This window comes from Equus asinus, chromosome 21 (genome assembly GCF_041296235.1).
Source record: "Equus asinus isolate D_3611 breed Donkey chromosome 21, EquAss-T2T_v2, whole genome shotgun sequence".
NCBI lineage: Eukaryota > Metazoa > Chordata > Mammalia > Perissodactyla > Equidae > Equus > Equus asinus.
In genome coordinates this window covers 55,988,373-56,008,647 of record NC_091810.1, presented here as the reverse complement: position 1 = coordinate 56,008,647, position 20,275 = coordinate 55,988,373, and the positions used below count along the sequence as shown (strand labels likewise).

At 39.4% G+C, this 20,275-nt stretch overlaps 1 protein-coding gene across 9 annotated transcripts in view; it reads right to left on the bottom strand.

Annotated features, from left to right (window-relative positions):
* ULK4 (unc-51 like kinase 4) overlaps positions 1 to 20,275 on the bottom strand; it is a 499,972-nt gene that overhangs the window by 204,172 nt on the left and 275,525 nt on the right. For all 9 annotated transcript variants that reach the window (XR_011496460.1, XR_011496461.1, XM_044754392.2 and 6 more), the window contains one exon: positions 10,619 to 10,724. Coding sequence is in view for 7 of the 9 variants with exons in the window: in XM_044754392.2 (XP_044610327.2) it covers positions 10,619 to 10,724 (106 nt within the window). In the remaining 2 variants the exon portion in view is untranslated. The remainder of the gene's footprint in view (positions 1 to 10,618; positions 10,725 to 20,275) is intronic.

Genomic DNA, 20,275 nt, shown 5'->3' with positions numbered 1-20,275 from the left:
TTTTCATCATCCCAAACAGAATCTCTGTACCCATTAAATATTAACTCCCCATTACCCCTCCTCTCAGCCCCTGGTAACCACTATTCTATTTTCCGTCTCTATGAATTTTTCTATTCTAAGTATCTTACATAAGCGAAATCAAACAATATTTGTCCTTTTGTGTCTGGCTTCTTTCATTTAGTGTAACGTTTTCAAAGTTCATCCATGTTGTAGCATGTATGAAAAGTTCCTTTTTATAGCTGAATAATATTCCATCATATTTTGTTATCCATTCATCCATTGATGGACACATGGGTCATTTCCACCTTTTGGCTATTGTGAATAATGCTGCAATGAACATTTGTGTATAAGCATCTGTTTGAGTCCCTGTTTTCAATTCTTTGGGGCATATACCTAGGAGGAGAACTGTTGGATCATCCGATAATTCTATGTTTAACTTTTTGAAGAATCAACATACTGTTTTCCACAGCCACTGCACCGTTTTACATTCCCACCAGAAATGCACAAGGGTTCCAATTTCTCCATATCCTCACCAACGCTTGTTATTTTCCTTTTTTAAAAACAATAGTAAGGGGGCCAGCCCGGTGGTGCAGTGGTTAAGTTCACAACGTTCTGCTTCTTGGTGGCCCAGGGTTCGCCAGTTTGGAGTCCGGGTGCGGACATGGCACCACTTGGCAAAAGCCATGCTGTGGCAGATGTCCTATGTGTAAAATAGAGGAAGATGGGCATGGATGTTAGCTCAGGGCCAGTCTTCCTCAGCACAAAGACGAAGATTGGCAGTAGTTAGCTCAGGGCTAATCTTCCCCCTCCCCCCAAAAAAATAGTCATCCTAAAAGGTGTAAAGTGGTATTTCATTATGGTTTGGATTTCCATTTCCCTAACGACAAATAATACTATGCATCTTTTCATGGGCTTATTGGCACTTGATATCTTTTTTGTTAAAGATAGGCACCTGAGCTAACAACTGTTGCCAATCTTCCGGCTTTTTTTTCCTTCTTCTTCTCCCCATAGTCCCCCAGTACATAGTTGTATATTCTAGTTGTGAGTGCCTCTGATTGTGCTATGTGGGACGCCACCTCAACGTGGCCTGACAAGTGGTGCCATGTCCGTGCCCAGGATCCAAACCAGCAAAACCCTGGGCCGCTAAAGCGGAGTGTGTGAACTTAACCACTTAGCCATGTGGCCAGCCCCTGTATATCTTTTTTTTAAAGAAATGTGTACTCAAGTCTTCTTTTTGAATAAAGCTGTTTGCTTTTCATTGTCGAGTTGTAGGAGTTTCTTTATACATTCTGGAAATTAATCCCTTATCAGACATGATTTGTAAATATTTTTACCTCTAGCTGGGGTTGTTAAGCAGCAGGTATGCCTTCTCCACTATTTTTCCCTTCTGCCTGCTGGATGCAGAGGATTCCAAGACCCATGGAACTGATAGAGCCATGAAATGGAAGGAGATGGGTACCACATGGAAGAAAGCTACTCACTGTCTAGGAAGGCCACATATCCTACTATCATTCTACTGACAAACTTCTCTTGTGTTAATCCACTGAAATTTTGGCTCCTTTTTTCCACAAGCATTACCCAACCTAACAAAGTCCTCTGTCTAAATGTTCACAGTCTTTCTGATTGTATGACCCAGCAGTTAATTTCCCAGATCTCATTTGCATTAGTGCCTCTTAAATACGGTCTCAGGCCTTCCCTGATTAGACCCTTCTTTTTTCAATTATCACAAACTAACAGCATCATCATTTCGTCAAGAAAGACTTACTTATCTATAGCTCTCAAATGCCTCCATTCCTCTTTTTGTAACTATTTTCCATCCTAAGATCTTAGGCACCCTTATTTCTTTGTGACTTCTTAAGAACAAGGGCTCTGAGTATGAACTTGAAGTTATAAGATGAATAAGTTCTGGGGAGCTAATATACAGCATGGAGATTATAGCTAATAACACTGTATTATATACTTGAAAGTTGCTAAGAGAGTAATGCTTAAGTGTTCCCACGAAAAACAGAAATGGTAATTATGTGATGTAATATACTTTTGTAATATATTAAGCATATCAAGTCAACACATTGTACACCTTAAACTTGCACAATCTTATACTTCAATTATATCTCAAGAAAGCAAGCAAGAAAGAATCCCACAAATAAATATCTAATTACTTTTGAAAAATGGCTCTGAGATCATATTTGTGGATTTTTCAGTACTCTGCACTGTAACCTGTTTGGGTGGTAAAGTTTAGCTCACTTAAAATGGCTGACACTGTCTTAGAATCTAATAATTCATCTTGGGCTTCATCTCTCTTGTGCTAATGATCTGTTTACATGGTCCCATATGAGGCCCACTTGGCTATTTTTAGTACTTATTTTTAAATACTTATGCTAATTTTGTTAATTATACATGGCAAATTTACATATATTATCTTTTCATGCTCAAAACAAACATATGAAATAGGTACTATTATCCTAAAGAGATTAGGACCCAAACTATCTCACCAAATAAATTATAGCCTCAGGATTCAAACCCAGCTATTTCAATTAACACACCATGTTACCTTCTTTCACTGACATGCTAACTTCTCAAATTCCTCCCTAAATAAGGGACTCAACATCTTTTTTTTTGGAAGATAGCTTCGAAAGTCTTCAGCAGTTCTTTGAGTCATTTACAGGAGGCACAACTCATTGTGTGCCACTCCCCGACACTAATACAAATTCGTGCTTTCTGTTATATGTTCCTCCTTCCCATTTTTAACGTTCTTAATCTGATATCTGATCTAGTTGAAAAGCTTGTTAAATGTCTTCCTCCTTTCTTTTATTGAAAAAACTTTTCTGATAAGTGATAATATGGCTCCGACATTTCAGAGTATTTCAGACGTCACCAAGCCTCTGTGAGCACTGGTGAGGAGACTGGGGAGGGAGAGTAACGACACAAAGACCCTTCCATCTCCATGAAACATGAAAGAAAGAAAAGTGGACCGTTCTGTCAATTTAATGCATAGTTCCCCATATTCAAAATTAAGGTCAGACAAAATGAAAGAAGCAAAAATAAGATCACTGCTTATAAGTTTTTAGCTCCCAAAAATTGCTCTGCCAAATCCAAGATTATGGTCTCAGTCACTGCCAGTGATTTTCATTGTGCTCCAAAGTGACAAGATCTGCCCCTTGGAGATGACCCAGCTGGGTTCCAAAAGCAAAGAATTGGGTGAAAGCTGATGAAAAATCAGTCAGCAGTTCAAACTTTACTCATTTTGGTGGCCTTAAAAGATTCCAGCACATAATGTCTTATTTACATCAAATTCTCAATAAACGTATGCGGAGGGAAGATTACTACAGATGAGGTCAGAAGTGAGACAACATATGGTACAGAGCATTCTGTGGCTGAGACTGTGAGCAGGGTGCAGAGACTCCAAGCACTCATCCTAGAAATGGACCATGACCACTACCCTGGGTATCCACCACCATTCAGTCAGTCAGAGCATGTTTACTGAGCAACACATGCACCAGGAACTGTGCAGGGGATTCAGCTGTGAATGCGACAGGGGCCTTCACTCTAGCAGATGACACGGACATTAACCAATTAATTACACAATTCAAACTTTAATTAAAATTGTGGTCAGTGCAATGAAGGAGAGTATAGGATATCAAGGAAGCCTTTCCTGAGAAAATGGTGTTTGAGCTAAGCACTGAAGGAAATAACAAGGTGAGCAGGATAGGAAACGGTAGGTGGGAGGGTGTGGGGTGGAAAGAAGCATGGTACCTGACAGAAACTGAGATAAGGTGAATGTGGCTACAGGACAGACAGCAGAGGGAAAAGTGGCTTGAGTTGAAGCTAGTGAAATAAGGGCTGTATGCTATGTTAATGATTCCAGTCTTGCTCCTAACAGCAATAGAAAGCTAATACAGGAAATAATATGATAAGATTTGCCCCCTAAAATGATCATTCTGGTGCTGTCACTATATGAAAAATAGATGAGAGAATTCTCTTATCTCCTACTTCAATATTCTCCTGTTCCCAAGGTCAGTCCCCCACAAATCATCTCTGAAATTCCTAGCAGACAGAAATGCAGTTAAAACTTTTAAAATTTTATGAAGTGCGTGGGTGGATGGATTATTACTACCTCCATTATGTAGTAGAGAAAACTGAAGCACAGAGACATTAAGTAGCTGGCCCAGGGTTATGCAATTGGCATGTGGCAAAGTCCGGATTTGAACTCAGGAAGTCTGGCTCCAGACTCCTACTATCAACCACAGTGTGATATTGTCTGACTAATTCTCTAATACTAAACTCAGGTAGATTAATAAATTTAATATCACACATTTATACGGGCTATTAAATAGTACCTTAATATTTGTTATTTTATTGTATCTTAATAATACCGCTCTTAGGCAAGTATAAGGAAAAATTTATAAGTTACAAATTTCTTCTTTGGAGATTTGTTACATTCTTAAAACCTAGATGATTATACTTTTCTCGTAGCACAATTATATAACTAGGATTTCTAGTAGCTTTTAACAAACACACTTTATAATACTGAATAGTTTTGTACTATTACCTTCAAGAAAAGGAAAGTCAAAACTGAGGTGAAATGCTTGGGACCATTAAGGAAATTAAGCCAACACAGTCAGGGAACTGCACTGGGGCCCCTGTGTCATGAAAGACTAACATGCTTATTTTGGTGGCATTGATCATGGCCACTGACTGCATTTAAGGATCAGTAGGACTTAATCCAGAACTAAACAGACCTGTAGTAGAACCCAACTTCATTGGGGTCCATTGGAGTTGCCAGAACTTAGGCAATTTGTCAACGCAATGTTTTCAGGGCCCAGCCAAGAGCTAAACCCCCAGCAAACCTACAGACGTGAGAGTCAAAATAATAGATGATTTTTGTTTTAACTCACTGAGTTATGGGGTGGTTTGTAATCCAACAACAACTGACAGAACTTGAAAATAAACATAGTCTAGAATTAACAGGTATAACTGAACAAATTCTCCTCAATAGCGGATGAAGTAAAATGAATGTTGAAATCAAGGAACACCAAACATCGTGACAGATATAGTAGCCCTTAACAAGGGATACTATAAACAGTTACACAGGGTAGTAACTAAATAAATATGTTTCTCATCAATAGTTAGCTGAAAAAATCGATACATTTCTTGCATCTTAAATGTAAGATATTATAAAACACTAATTGTGAAGTTACTATAATCTAAATTTTACTTGCACACTTAACACTGTACAGTATTTTATTCCTCCTTTAGGTATACTGAAATAACAAATGTTGTCTGAGTAGTTCCAGAGGGGAAAACGAGAATCAACAAGAGGAGAAATTACAGAGAAGCCAGTTCCAGATCAATACAAAGAAACACTTTCTAACAACTAAAGTTTTTCAAAAGTGGAATGTGCTGCTTTGTGTAAAAAAGGACTTCCTAATTGCAGACCCACTTGCACAGTACTCTCTCAAGGTGACAGCACACAAGGAATGCCAGCTTGGGTGGCAGCTGAGTCTACTGCAATGCTTTCCCAACCTGGATTATCATTAGCCTCACCTACCAAGCTCCTCGGCACCCCCTGTCTCAAACCACCGGTCTAATCTTTGCAAGTTAGCCAAGAGAGAGGTAAACAGGTAGTCAGTAATTACCAACCAATTACTTAATTCTTAATTAAAACTGCGAAGTGCATTCTGGCCATAAATTTCCAAATGACTTTAACACTTTCAATAGCTTTTGATGAAAATGACCCTGTGCCAGCTGATGCACCAACTGGTTCTGTGGATTCTTCCTTCTGCTCTTCCCAGTGTTTCCTGCAGCCACAGGGGCCCTCCTGCTGTCCCTCTGCCAGGCCAGCATGCCCCACCTTGGCTCTGTGTTTGCTGCTCTCTCTGTCCACCTTCATCCACATATCTGCTTGGCTTACCTCCTCACTTCCTTCAAGCTTTTACTTAATCATCTTCACAATGAAGCCTTCCCTGGCTACCCCAGGCAGGATTTCAACCCCACTCCCATCCAGACATTTCATGCCCCTTTCTTTCCTTTTACTCTTTCCCTCAGTATTTATCATCATGTAACATCTAACATCATCTATACAAACTTCTTCTTCATTTATTTTGCTTATTTACTTTTTCCACCAGAATGTAAGCTCTGTGAAGGCAGTGATTTTTGTCAGTTTTGTTCATTTCTGTACTCCCTGCACGTAGAACAATGCCAGGCATACAAATACTTGTTGAAAGATTGAATGAACTGCATCAGGGTGACAAATTATCTGTTTTTGTAAATAAATTTTTATTGAAACACAGTCACGCTCATTCATTTATGTATCGTCTATGGCTGTTTTTGTGCCACAAGAGCAGAGCTAAGTAGTTGCAACAGAGACTATGGCCCACAAGCCTAAAATAAGTCATAGCTGGCTCGTTATAGAATACTACGCAGACCGCCACTGCACCAGGTGTTGTGTTGGGTAAAGCTCTCATTCTAAATTTCTAGGTACCTGTACTAGATTAAAGATGGCCATGTATTCATTGCAGCTCCTGTCTCAACACATGGAGCCTCTTTGCCCACCCCTTGAACCAGCCTGACTTAGTGATTTCCTTCAACCAATAGAATATGATAGAAGTTAACACAAGATTTCCAAGCCTAGGCAGCAAAGGGGCCTTGCAGCTTCCACTCAGGCTCTTCTTGAACACTGTCACCACGTTAAGAAGTCTGAGTGAGCCTCCCTGAGGATAAGTGTCCCCCCAGCCCCACTGAGGCTCCAGGCACACGAGTGAGCTCAGCCTACGCTGCCAACCGCACAAAAGAGTGCGCAAATAACTGACTATTATTTTAAGTTACTTAGCTTTGGGGTGATTTATTATCTAGCAAAAGCCACTTGATACAGTAAGATTTACTTATGATTTTTAGATTAAACCCCTACAGCAAATTTTCCACTTTTTATTCATACATCTTCATAGTACGGTGAAGGCAGCAGCTTCTTTCTTAAGGTATTTATACTTTGTTTTCTGTTATTTCTTGAGCTGAATTATAGTTTAATAACTAAATTTTAAAAATGTGTTGACTTGTGAAAATCTGAGAGTAGTTTTGATAGAGTAAAATAGGGGTGGGCAAACCATGGCCAGTGGGCTGGCCTTCTAATTTTGTAAATAAAATGTTATTGAAATGAGGTCATTCCCATTCATTTATAGATTCTCTATGGCTGTTTTCCTGCTATGCTGACAGTATTGAGTACCAGTGACAAAGATCATATGACCTACAAGCCTAAAATCTTTGCTATCTGATCCTTTACAGGAAAAGTTTGCCAACCCCCACTGTCTAACTTTATCTTGAATGTTATTCATAAAAGTAAAAGAATTTGAAATAGCTATGAGGTACACTTTCAAAGCCCAAACAACTCTCATAGTGATTTTCTGGTCTCTTGAGGAAACACTAACTTAGGCAGTTTTCTAATAAACCTAGTAAGAAATGAGTATGTTGATTTCTGACACTCCATAAACCAACGGAGACAAACCTAATTTCTTACATGCTTCCTTGGAGGTGCTACAGGTTTTTGGCTCCTGCACTGTGTCATGTAAATCCATTTTGCTGACAGCTCTGCTGGTAAAACTGAAGCTGGAATTAATATCCATTATCGAAAGGTCATTGCACAGGGACGAGCCATCAGCCAGTTTTAAAATGTTAATAACTCTGATATTTTTCAAATATAAACAAAAGGTCTTCTTGGTTTTATAATTCCTTCCCTAAACATTTTGTTTAAAAAATGAAAATGTTTAAGCAAAAAACCTGAATTATATAATGCAGGTGTGTGCTGGTGATACGTCAACGACTCTACTTATCAGAGTTTGTGCACTTTGTGGCATGCCTCACAGGTGGCAAACACTGTACTGAGGTCCTTATGTATATTACCTACCATACTTCATTGAGTCTAAACACCGTTATTTTATGTACCACTAAGAAAGAAAAAATGCTGCCAATTACATTGTCACATGCTTTATCGCTAAGAACTTCATTTTATACTCAAAGCAAGCGCTCTTTGAGACTTACTTTGATATGGTTTTCCTCATATATTGCCTTTATGAATATATAAAAAGGAAAATATAAGTAAAATTAATTGGTTTAGGTTTTCTAAAAAGTTCTTTTCATTTGGAGGCTGCCTTTCACAATTTTCAACTCTGAATCATCAACATGCATGTTGTTCCACATGCTATGTTCCATCAAAGCAATGGTGCAGGAGAGCATCACTGAGGCACACTCTCCCAAGGGGTTTACTTCTGGGGTGCTCATGCCCATTCTGCAAGGTTCAACAAGCACGTGCCAGCAGCAATAACTACGTCAGGACCGCTACGTGGATAGCAGTGGTTGATGGACTGATTTCAGAGATATTAAAATGTGAGGTGAAAAAATGTGTGCCTTAGAATTCATCCTACCACTATTAGTGTATGGTCTGAGGATGAAACTCATTTTGACACTGGCCTAATACAGGGCTGTAATAAAGCACTGAATGACAGGAACAATAATTTCTACTTTATCTACATTACAGTTCACTTATTACCCAATGGTGATTTTTAAAGTATCAATATTAGAAATAACTGTATGTTTGGAATAGGAATTTAATTTTGTATGGAATGTAATGAATATATAAAGCAATGATTGAGCCAGAATTGATTCAAAATAAAGATTAACAAGAAGACTTTACACATTTAGTGTCCAAGGAGTTTGGAGAGCACCAGAGTGTGATAGCAAGTCAGACCTGGTGCTCATCTCTGGAGACTGGAATAGACTGTTCTGTAGGCCACAAGGATCTTCCCTCCCCTCGCCTGTAACCTCCACTAGCAGGGGCCAGGAAGGAGTTCCCAACCTCTGTGTACTTCTGGAATTTCACTACCCTTCCTCACCCTACCACACCCACAGCCTGACTACCCTCCTCAACCTAAAGACCATCTGGACTCATCATGCCTTTTGTCTCTATTTATGTTGTTAGAAAAAGTTCAGGACTCCCAGGTCATCCACAATCTCCTGCAGTCTAAACAGGAAGGCCTTTCAGAGGCCACATCCCATCCATTCCCAACTTCTAAACCTCTTTCCATTATGATATTTGGATGCATACAGTAAACATTTTAGGCTTTGTGGGCCATGTGGTCTTCGTCTCAACTATTCAATGCTACCATTACACAGCAAAACCAGCCAAGGACAAAATGCAAATGAATAGATGTGTCTATGTTCCAACAACAAAACTTTATTTGTAAAGGTAAGCAAACAGTTGGCAGGCTACAGTTTACTGAATCTCAGATCAATGGTCTGTACCACCTACTTCCTCTCCCCCAATTGCTATCGTCCTCAGACCACTAAATCACTCAATGTTCAATGTTACCCAAATGCTACTCTAGCCCTAATTATTTTTGTGATTTCCACTTCACTCCACAAAACCTGGAATGGGGCTAGGTATAAAGAAAACTGAAGCTTATACAGTTCAAGGGTGGCACTGGACTACAAGAAAAATAAAACAAAATTACCAATGTAAAATTGCCCCTGTGTAAATAAAGGCCTCTGACACTTAAGCTTGATATTAAATCTACCTGTGCTTTTCTTCTGATGCTCCAACTCTCAGAGTCCATTAAACACAAAACTTCAGTAGCAAACAAGATGTCCTTCAGTAGGTGACTGGCTAAATAAACTGTGGTACATTCAGACAATGGAATATTATTCAACACTAAAGAAATAAGTTATCAAGCCATGAAAAGACATGGAGAAACCTGAAATGCACACTAGTAAGTGAAAGAAGCCAATATGAGAAGGCAACATACTATATGATTCCATCTATGTGACATTCTGGGAAAGAAAAAACTATGGAGACAGTAATGGCTGCCAGGTGGGGCAGGGGGTGGTCAGGGGGACAATGAATAGGCAGAACACAGAGGATTTTGAGGGCAGTGAAAATACTATGTATGATATTATAATGATGAATATGTCATTATTCATTTCTCCAAACCCACAGAATGTACAACACCAAGAGAGAACCCTAAGGTAAACTATGGACTTTGGGTGATGAAGCTGTGTCAATGCAGATTCATCTCTGGTAACAAATGTACCACTCTGGTGGGAGATGTTGATAATCCAGGAGGCTATGCATGTGTAGGGGCAGGGGTTATACAGGAAATCTCTGTCAAATCCCTCTCAATTTTGTTTTAAACCCAAAACTGTTCTAAAAAAATAGTCTCAAAAGTTGTTTTAAATTGTAATATGGCAGATATGTATAAGATGTAAAGTAAGGCCACAATCAACCCATCCAATCTCGTTTTACAAGGTGCTTTTGACCATATATGTTTTTCTTTCGATTGGCAGCAATAAGTCTAAACACTATGCTTACACTTCTATTTCTTGGTTTATCATCTCTAAGCAGTGCCTACCGACTTTGTGCCATGAAAGAGAATGAATGAACTTAGGCAAACTATCATGATCTAACTACACTTCTCATTTTTGCTGGTAATACTATTATTTACAGATCCTTCAGCATTTATTTTGACTGATCAACTTTAAATAGTACTTCTTGACTCCCTACCATGTAAAATGAGAAAACTTACAAATAGATAAAACCCAACAGAATCAGAGACTAATTCTAGGAAGTATTTACCTTGTTCATAAAGCAGCTTCATATTCAAATCTTTGCAGGCAACCAGATTGTTGAGCAATGCAATCACACTTTGCATGGTGTTACCCAGAATGTTCTCCTGATGTTCCTATAATAGAGAATAATTTTCATTACAATTATATAGAAATACAATTACATGATAATAAAGACAAATGACCAAATGACCTCCATCCCTTTATGCTTTGCACAGGGTTAAATGATTATCTTTTCGCACTTTAATGAAGCAGACCCTCCTGTGATACGGCACTCCCCAACTGTGAGTTAAGTGAGCTGGGAGGCAGGACGAATCATTCAGAGCACCAGCACTGTTGCACATGGTCCCCTGCCCAAGAGCAGAGAGACAAACACACAGCCCACCATGCTTTAGATGGACAACAAAGGAGGCAGAGTGACCAGAAATCAAGTATGTGGGCCTTAGGAGACCACACTTGAAAGTGATGTTGAGATCACAAAAGAAAACTACTTAAAGAAATAATTCTGCAGTTTCAAGAGTAAACCGGTACTATTATTTTCCTACTTTAGTCTTGTACATTGATGGTTATGTTGGATCTGACTTATTGCATCACTGCTCCAGTGTAATGAACTAAATTTGAGACCTAAAAGTGGATTTTGTTTTGCTCCACACTTAACATGGTATAGCAGAGAGTAACTTTGGCCCCAAGGAGAATGAGGAAAACGAGTAATCCTTCAGTCTTAATTTCTCATTTTAAAGCAAATAGGATAATTTCTTTGTAATTTTCAAAGGATTTCAAAAATAATTTGCTTTGGGGAGGAGGATCCAAGATGGCGGCATGAGTAGTCTTCTTTGTCTCTCCCCCTTCGAATCTACAACTAATTGGACATTCATCACTTAACAAAGGATATCCATATAGCATCTCAGGACACCTGAGAGACCCACGCTGCTATACGTTGGAAGGCAGACGGACTTCCCTCCAGGAGGAGGTGGAGATAGGTGAAAACTCTCCGACCCCGACCCCCAAACAGCCTAGTACCTGCAAGCAGCTTTCTTCCAGCGGATGCCACCAGAACATCACCACACACCAAGGGCAGGAGGGAGCGCACACCAGAGGAGTGATGGTGGAAACAGGTGACCAGAGCCCTACCTAAGCCCCCGGCAATTACACCTAAGACCAGAGGGAAGCTCCAGAGTTACACACCGGAGGCAGCGGGGAAATCCCCTACCCGCCATTAGCGGAGAGGCCTCGCCCAGCATCCACAATGCTGGGAGGCTCCCAGAGAGAATCCCTAATGGGGCAGCAGCCCGCCAGCTGCCGCCACCAGTCTCACAGACTGCGGCTGTCACCCAATCCGGGCTCGGGACTACCGGAGATCTCCTGGGAGAGGACTGGGCCTGGGTGGAGCTCCAGCGGCTGGCTCCACGGCCCAGGGGGGAAACTCCAGAGTTCCGTCCAGGCAGCAGGCAAAGTCTCTACCTGCCATTAGCGGAGAGGCTCTGCCCAGCATCCACAATGCCAGGAGGCTCCCGGAGAGAATCCCAAATGGGGCGGCGGCCTCCCAGCTGCCACCGCCAGTCCCACTGACTGCAACTATCTCCCGCTCAGGTCTCGGGGCTACCGGAAATCTCCTGGGAGAGGACTGGGGCTGGGTGGAGCTCCAGCGGCCGGCTCCATGGCCCAGGGGGGAAACTCCAGAATTCTGTCCGGGCAGCAGGCAAAGTCTCTACCTGCCATTAGCAGAGAGGCCCCACCCAGCACCCACAATGCCAGGAGGGTCCCGAAGAGGAGAATCCCAGGCAGGGCAGCAGCCGGTCAGCTGCCACTGAACTCAAGGTCTCTGGCTATACCCCAGACAGGGCAACGGGCTCCCCGAGATCCTGGGGGAGAGGACTGGGGCTAGGTGGAGTTCCAGCAACCCGGCTCTGTGGCCCAGGGGGAAACTCTACAGTCTCACAGCAACCTCAGCGAAAGCCTCTGCACAGCACTAGTAGAGAGCACCCACCCCGCAACCACAAGGCTGGAAGACCCTGGGACAAAAGTAGCATAGCTAGGTGAGCTAACCACAGACTGCAGAAGATGCCCATAGCTCTGCTGTGACCCACAGTGGACAAGTGAGATTTTTGTGGGAGCCAACAGTGACAGAGCTGCAAATATAAGTGATCCTGCCCCTGGCCGCTGGGAAAGCCCATAACACTGCTGCAGACCCTAAGGAGGGAGCACGTCTAGGTGGTCTGCAACAGTAGGCACCAGCAGCCTGAAGCCCCCTTGTGATGGCCCCCATAGCTGAAGAGGGAACCCACTGGACCACTGTGACTACGAGGAGAGGCCCAGGCCCAGTTAGCAACAGCTGATAGGGTTCCTGCTTGGTGCAGTATAAATAGCTGTTCCCCCACCACACCAGTAGAAACAAGTGGAAGCAGTAACTAAACTCTATCTCTATGCAGAGGCACAAATCTACACCATCAAGCAATATGAAAACATATATTAAATCTCCAGAACAGAAGGAAAATGAGAAATACACAGAAAACAATCCCAAAGACAATGAAATATATAACCTAAATGATGATGACTTCAAAACAGCCATCATTAAAAAACTCAATGAGTTAAAAGAGAATTCAGATAGACAACTCAACGAGTTCAGGAGCTATGTCACAAAAGAGTTCGATACTATAAAGAAGAACCAAATAGAAATACTGGAAATGAAGAACACAATGGAGGAGATTAAGAAAAATCTAGACACACTGAACAGTAGGGCCGATAATATGGAGGAAAGAATTAGCAATTTGGAAGATAGGAATATAGAAATGCTGCAGGCAGAGGAGGAGAGACAACTAAGACTAAAAAGAAATGAAGAAACTCTCGGAGAATTGTCTGACGCAATTAGGAGAATGCAACATAAGGATTATACGTATACCAGAGGGAGAAGAGAGGGAGAAGGGGGCAGAAAGCCTATTCAAAGAAATAATGGCTGAGAACTTCCCAAACCTGCGGAGAGAGATGGAACTTCATGTGACAGAAGCCAATACATCTCCAAACTTTATCAATGCAAGTAGACCAACCCCAAGGCATATAGTAGTGAAGCTAGCAAAAGTCAACGACAAGGAGAAAATACTAAGGGCAGCCAGGCAGAAGAAATTAACCTACAAAGGAACCCCCATCAGGCTATCAGCAGATTTCTCTGCAGAAACTTTACAGGCTAGAAGAGAGTGGAATGATATATTCAAAAATCTGAAGGACAAAAATCTGCAACCAAGAATTCTCTACCCAGCGAAAATATCCTTCAAATAGGATGGAGAAATAAAAACTTTCCCAGATAAACAAAAATTAAGGGAGTTGACTGCCACAAAACCTCTTCTTCAAGAAATGCTTAGGAAAACCCTCATTCCTTAAAAATCTAAAAAAGGAAAGGGGCTACAAAACCAAGAGCAAAGGAGATAAGTAGAAGGACAATAACAGAGAGTAGCAGCTCTCCATCAGAACAGATTAAACCATGGGACGAGAAACAAAGGAAATTGAAGAGAACTGGAAAACAAGACATAAAATGGCAGCGGTAGGCCCCCACATTTCAATAATCACTCTAAATGTAAATAGATTGAACTCTCCAATCAAAAGACACAGAGTGGCAGGATGGATCAAAGAACAAGATCCAACAATATGCTGCCTCCAGGAAACACACCTCAGCCCCAAAGACAAACACAGACTCAGAGTGAAGGGATGGAAGACAATACTCCAAGCTAATAATGAACAAAAGAAAGCAGGTGTCACTATACTAACATCAGACAAAGTAGACTTCAAGGCAAAACAGATAAAGAAAGACAAAGAGGGAGAGTATATAATGATAAAAGGGACTCTCCACCAAGAAGACATAACACTTATAAATATATATGCACCCAACACAGGAGCACCAAAATTTGTAAAGCGACTCTTAGCAGAACTAAAAGAAGACATCAACAACAATACAATAATAGTAGGGGACCTCAACACCCCATTAACACCAATGGATAGAACATCCAGACAGAAAATCAACAAGGAAATTATAGAATTAAATGAAAAATTAGACCAGATGGACTTAATAGATATAAATAGAACACTTCATCCAAAAACAGCAGGTTATACATTCTTCTCAAGTGCACATGGAACATTTTCAAGGATAGACTATATTTTGGGAAACAAAGTAAGCATCAATAAATACAAGAGAGTTGAAATAATATCAAGCATCTTTTCTGATCATAATGCTATGAAACCAGAAATCAACCACAAGAATAAAGCAGAGAAAGGTGCAAAAATGTGGAGAGAAAACAACTCGCTACTGAACAAACAATGGATTATTGAAGAAATTAAAGAAGAAATCAACTATTATCTGGAGACAAATGAAAATGAGAACACGTCATACCAAATCATTTGGGATGCAGGAAAAGCAGTCCTAAGAGGGAAATTCATTGCAATATAGGCTCACCTCATTAAACAAGAAAAAGCTCACATAAGCAATCTCAAATGACACCTAACAGAATTAGAAAAAGAAGAACAAACAAAGCCCAGAGTCAGTAGAAGGAGGGAAATAATAAAAATAAGAGAAGAAATAAATGATATTGAAACAAAAAAGAGAGTAGACAGGATCAATGAAACAAAGAGTTGGTTCTTCGAAAAAATTAACAAAATTGACAAACCCTTAGCCAGACTCACCAAGAAAAGAAGAGAGAAATCTCAAATAAATAAAATTAGGAATGAGAGAGGAGGAATCACAACAGATACCAAAGAAATACAAGGGATCATAAGAGAATACTATGAAAAACTATATGCCAACAAATTGAACAACCTAGAAGAAATGGACAAATTCCTAGATTCTCACAACCTCCCCAAACTGAATCAGGAAGAAATGGAGAATCTGAATAGGCCAATCACAAGTAAAGAAATACAAACAGTAATCAAAAACCTCCCCAAAAATAAGAGCCCAGGACCAAACGGCTTCTCTGGAGAATTCTACCAAACATTCAAAGAAGATTTAATACCTATCCTTCTCAAACTATTCCAGAAAATCAAGGAAGATGAAGTACTCCCTAACACATTCTATGAAGCCAACATCACTCTGATCCCCAAACCTGACAAGGACAACACAAAGAAGGAGAACTACAGGCCAATATCACTGATGAACATAGATGCAAAATTCCTCAACAAAATTCTGGCAAACCAAATACAGCAATACATCAAAAAGATTATACACCATGATCAAGTGGGATTTATACCAGGGACACAGGGATGGTTCAACATCCACAAGTCAATCAACGTGATACACTACATTAACAAAATGAGAAACAAAAACCACATGATCATCTCAATAGATGCAGAGAAAGCATCCGACAAGATCCAACATCCATCTATGATAAAAACCCTCAATAAAATGGGTATAGAAGGAAAGTACCTCAACATAATAAAGGCTATATATGACAAACCCACAGCCAACATCATACTCAACGGACAAAAACTGAAAGCCATCCCTCTGAGGACAGGAACAAGGCAAGGGTGCCCACTTTCACCACTCCTATTCAACATAGTACTGGAGGTGTTGGCCAGAGCAATTCGGCAGGAAAAAGAAATAAAAGGAACCCAAATAGGCAACGAAGAAGTAAAACTCTCGCTGTTTGCAGACAACATGATCTTATATATAGAAAACCCCAAAGAATCCATAGGAAAACTATTAGAAACAATCAACAGCTACAGCAAAGTTGCAGGGTATAAAATCAACATACAGAAATCAGTAGCATTTCTATACACTAACAATGAACTAACAGAAAAAGAACTCAAGAACTCAATCCCATTCACAATCGCAATGAAAAGAATAAAATACCTTGGGATAAATTTAACCAAGGAAGTGAAAGATTTATACAATGAAAACTACAAGACTTTCTTGAAAGAAATTGACGATGACATAAAGAGATGGAAAGACATTCCACGCACATGGATTGGAAGAATAAACATAGTTAAAATGTCCATACTACCTAAAGCAATCTACAGATTCAACGCTATCCCAATCAGAATCCCAAGGACATTCTTTACAGAAATTGAACAAAGAATTCTAAAATTCATATGGGGCAACAAAAGACCCCAAATTGCTAAAGCAATCCTGAGTAAGAAAAACAAAGCCGGAGGCATCACAATCCCTGATTTCAAAACATACTACAAAGCTACAGTGATCAAAACAGCATGGTACTGGTACAAAAACAGGTGCACAGATCAATGGAACAGAATTGAAAGCCCAGAGATAAAACCACACATCTATGGACAGCTAATCTTTGACAAAGGAGCTGAGGGCCTACAATAGAGAAAAGAAAGTCTCTTCAACAAATGGTGCTGGGAAAACTGGACAGCCACACGTAAAAGAATGAAAATTGACCATTCTTTTTCACCATTCACAAAAACAAACTCAAAATGGATCAAAGACCTAAAGATTAGGCCTGAAACAATAAGTCTTCTAGAAGAGAATATAGGCAGTAGACTCTTTGACATCAGTTTCAAAAGAATATTTTCAGACACTATAATTCCTCAGATGAGGGAAACAATAGAAAGAATAAACAAATGGTACTTCATCAGACTAAAGAGCTTCTTCAAGGCAAGGGAAAACAGGATTGAAACAAAAAAACAGCGCACTAATTGGGAAAAAATATTTACAAGCTACTTACCTGACAAAGGGTTAATGTCCATAATATACAAAGAATTCACACAGCTTAACAACAAAAAAACAAACAACCCGATCAAAAAATGGGCAGAGGACATGAACAGACATTTCTCCAAAGAAGATATACGGATGGCCAATAGGCACATGAAAAGATGTTCATCATCACTAATCATCAGGGAAATGCAAATCAAAACTATACTAAGATATCACCTTACACCTGTTAGATTGGCAAAAACAACCAAAACCAAGAGTGACAAATGTTGGAGAGGTTGTGGAGAAAAAGGAACCCTCATACACTGTTGGTGGGAATGCAAACTAGTGCAGCCACTATGGAAAACAGTATGGAGATTTCTCAAAAAGTTAAAAATAGAAATACCCTATGACCCAGCCATCCCACTACTGGGTATCTATCCTAAGAACCTGAAATCAGCAATCCCAAGAGTCCCATGCGCCCCTATGTTCATCACAGCATTATTTACAATAGCCAAGATGTGGAACCAACCTAAATGCCCAGAAACTGATAATTGGATAAAGAAGATATGGTATATCTACACAATGGAATACTACTTAGACATAAAAAAGGACAAAATTGTTCCATTCGCATCAACATGGATGGACCTTGAGGATATTATGTTAAGCAAAATAAGCCAGACAGAGAAAGACGAACCCTATATGACTCTACTTACAGGTGGAAGTTAACATATAGACAAGGAGAACTGATCCGTGGTTACCAGGGAAAAGGGGGGGAGGGGGGAGGGCACAAAGGGTGAAGTGGCGTACCCACAACATGACTAACAATAATGTACAACTGAAATCTCACAAGGTTGTAATCTATCATAATCTTAATAAAAAAAAATTGAAAAAGAAAAAAATATAATTTGCTTTAGTTTTGTTTTTTGTTTCTCTGAATGTTTAAAAAATTGAACAGTTAACTCAGATTATAACTGAAATTATAAAATTCAAAGAATATAAAGATAAGGAAAAAGTCTTTAAGCTCCAGGACCAGGGTAAAGGAACCCAGACTCATAGGGTACAAAATGAAAGAACGGACTCACTCTCAGGTCTGAGCAAGCGCAAGCACTCACCGAAAGTGAGTGCTCCTAGGTGTCTAGCTTGCTTCATGCTAGTCCTGGCCTTGCCTCTCAACCACTCTGTTAATAATTAGTCTCATCCTAAAAAGTAACAGGTATATCAATTCAGTAGTCTCCATCCAGAACTTTCCTATTCATTCCACACACACGCAGAGAAATATATGGTTTGCTCTGTTTTCTAAAAATATAAATTATATCACATTTATTAATTTGCACAAATAATTAATGAATAGCTATTATGTGCTGGGCACTGTTCCAGGCACTTGAGGTATGTTAGTGAACAAAGCAAGGTTCCCTATCCTCACAGAAACAGACAACAAGCAACAAGCATAATAAATAGGTAAATTGTATAATGTGTTAGAAAGTAACAAGTGCTATGGCAGAAAAGAGAAGAGAAGAGCAGGAGAAGGGGGTTGAGAATTCAGCAATGGGGCAGCATATAATTTTAAATTGTGTGGTCAGGGTGGGACTCATTGAGAGGGTGTCAGTGAACAGAATTTTTATTTTATTTTTTAATTGCTGAAGCATCTCAGAATTTTTTGGATTATTAATTTATTTTTAATAAACTTTTCTTTGGAAATAGTTTTAGATTTATGCAAGAGTCACAAAGACAGTATAGAGAGTTTCCATATACCTTTAATCCAGCTTTCTCTATTGTTAATATCTTACCAAACAAAGGCACATTTAACAAAACTAAAGACCCAAATACAAACTACCAAGACTGAATCAGAAAGAAATAGAAAGTCTGAATAGACCAATTACTAGCAAGCACATTGAATCATTAATCAAAAATCTCCCAACGAAGAAAAGCCCAGGACCCGATGACTTCACTGATGAATTTTACAAAACATTTAAAGAAGAATTAATGCTAATCCTTCTCAAGCTATTCCAAAAAATTAAGAGAAGGGAATACTCTCACACATTTTATGAGGCCAGCATCATCCTGATACCAAAGCCAGCAAAGGACACTACCAGAAAAGAAAACTACAGATCAATATCCTTGATGAATACACACGTAGAAATTCTCAATAAAATACTAGCAAACCAAATTCAGCAGCACGTTAAAAGAATCATTCACCATGATCAAGTTGCATTTATACCTGGGATACAAGAATGGCTCAACACATGCAAAATCAATGTGACACATCACATTAATAGAATGAAAGAAAATCATATGATCATCTCAAGAGATGCAGAAAAAGCATTTGACAAAATTCAACATCCATTCATGATAAAAACTCTTAACAAATTAGGTATAGAAAGAAAGTACCTCAGGATAATAAAGGCCATATCTGACAGGCCCACAGCTAACGCCATACTCAATGGTGAAAGGTTGAAAGCTTTTCCTCTAAGATCAGGAACAAGACAAGGGTACCCATTCTCACCACTCTTATTTAATATAATACTAGAAGTCCTTGCCAGAGCAATCAGGCAAGAAAAAGAAATAAAAGACATTAGAATAGGAAAGGAAGAAGTAAAACTGTCTCTATTTGCAGATGACATGATTTTAAAAATAGAAAATGCTAAAGACTCAACCAAAAAACTGTTAGATCTAATCAATGAATTCAGTAAAGTTGCAGGATACAAAGTTAATATACAGAAATCAGTATTGTTTCTAAACACTAACAATGAATTATCTGAAAAAGAAATAAAACAATCTCATTAACAATAGCATCAAAAACCATAAAATACTTAGAAGTAAACTTAACCAAGGTGGTGAAAGATCTCTATTTTGAAAATTACAAGATATTGATGAAAGAAATCAAAGAAGACACAAACAAATGGAAAAGTATCCTGAGTTTATGGATTAGAAGAATTAACATTGTCAACATGTCCATACTATCAAAAGCTATTTATAGATTTAATGTAATGCCTATCAAAATTCCAATGGGACTCTTTTCTTTTAACAGAAGTACAA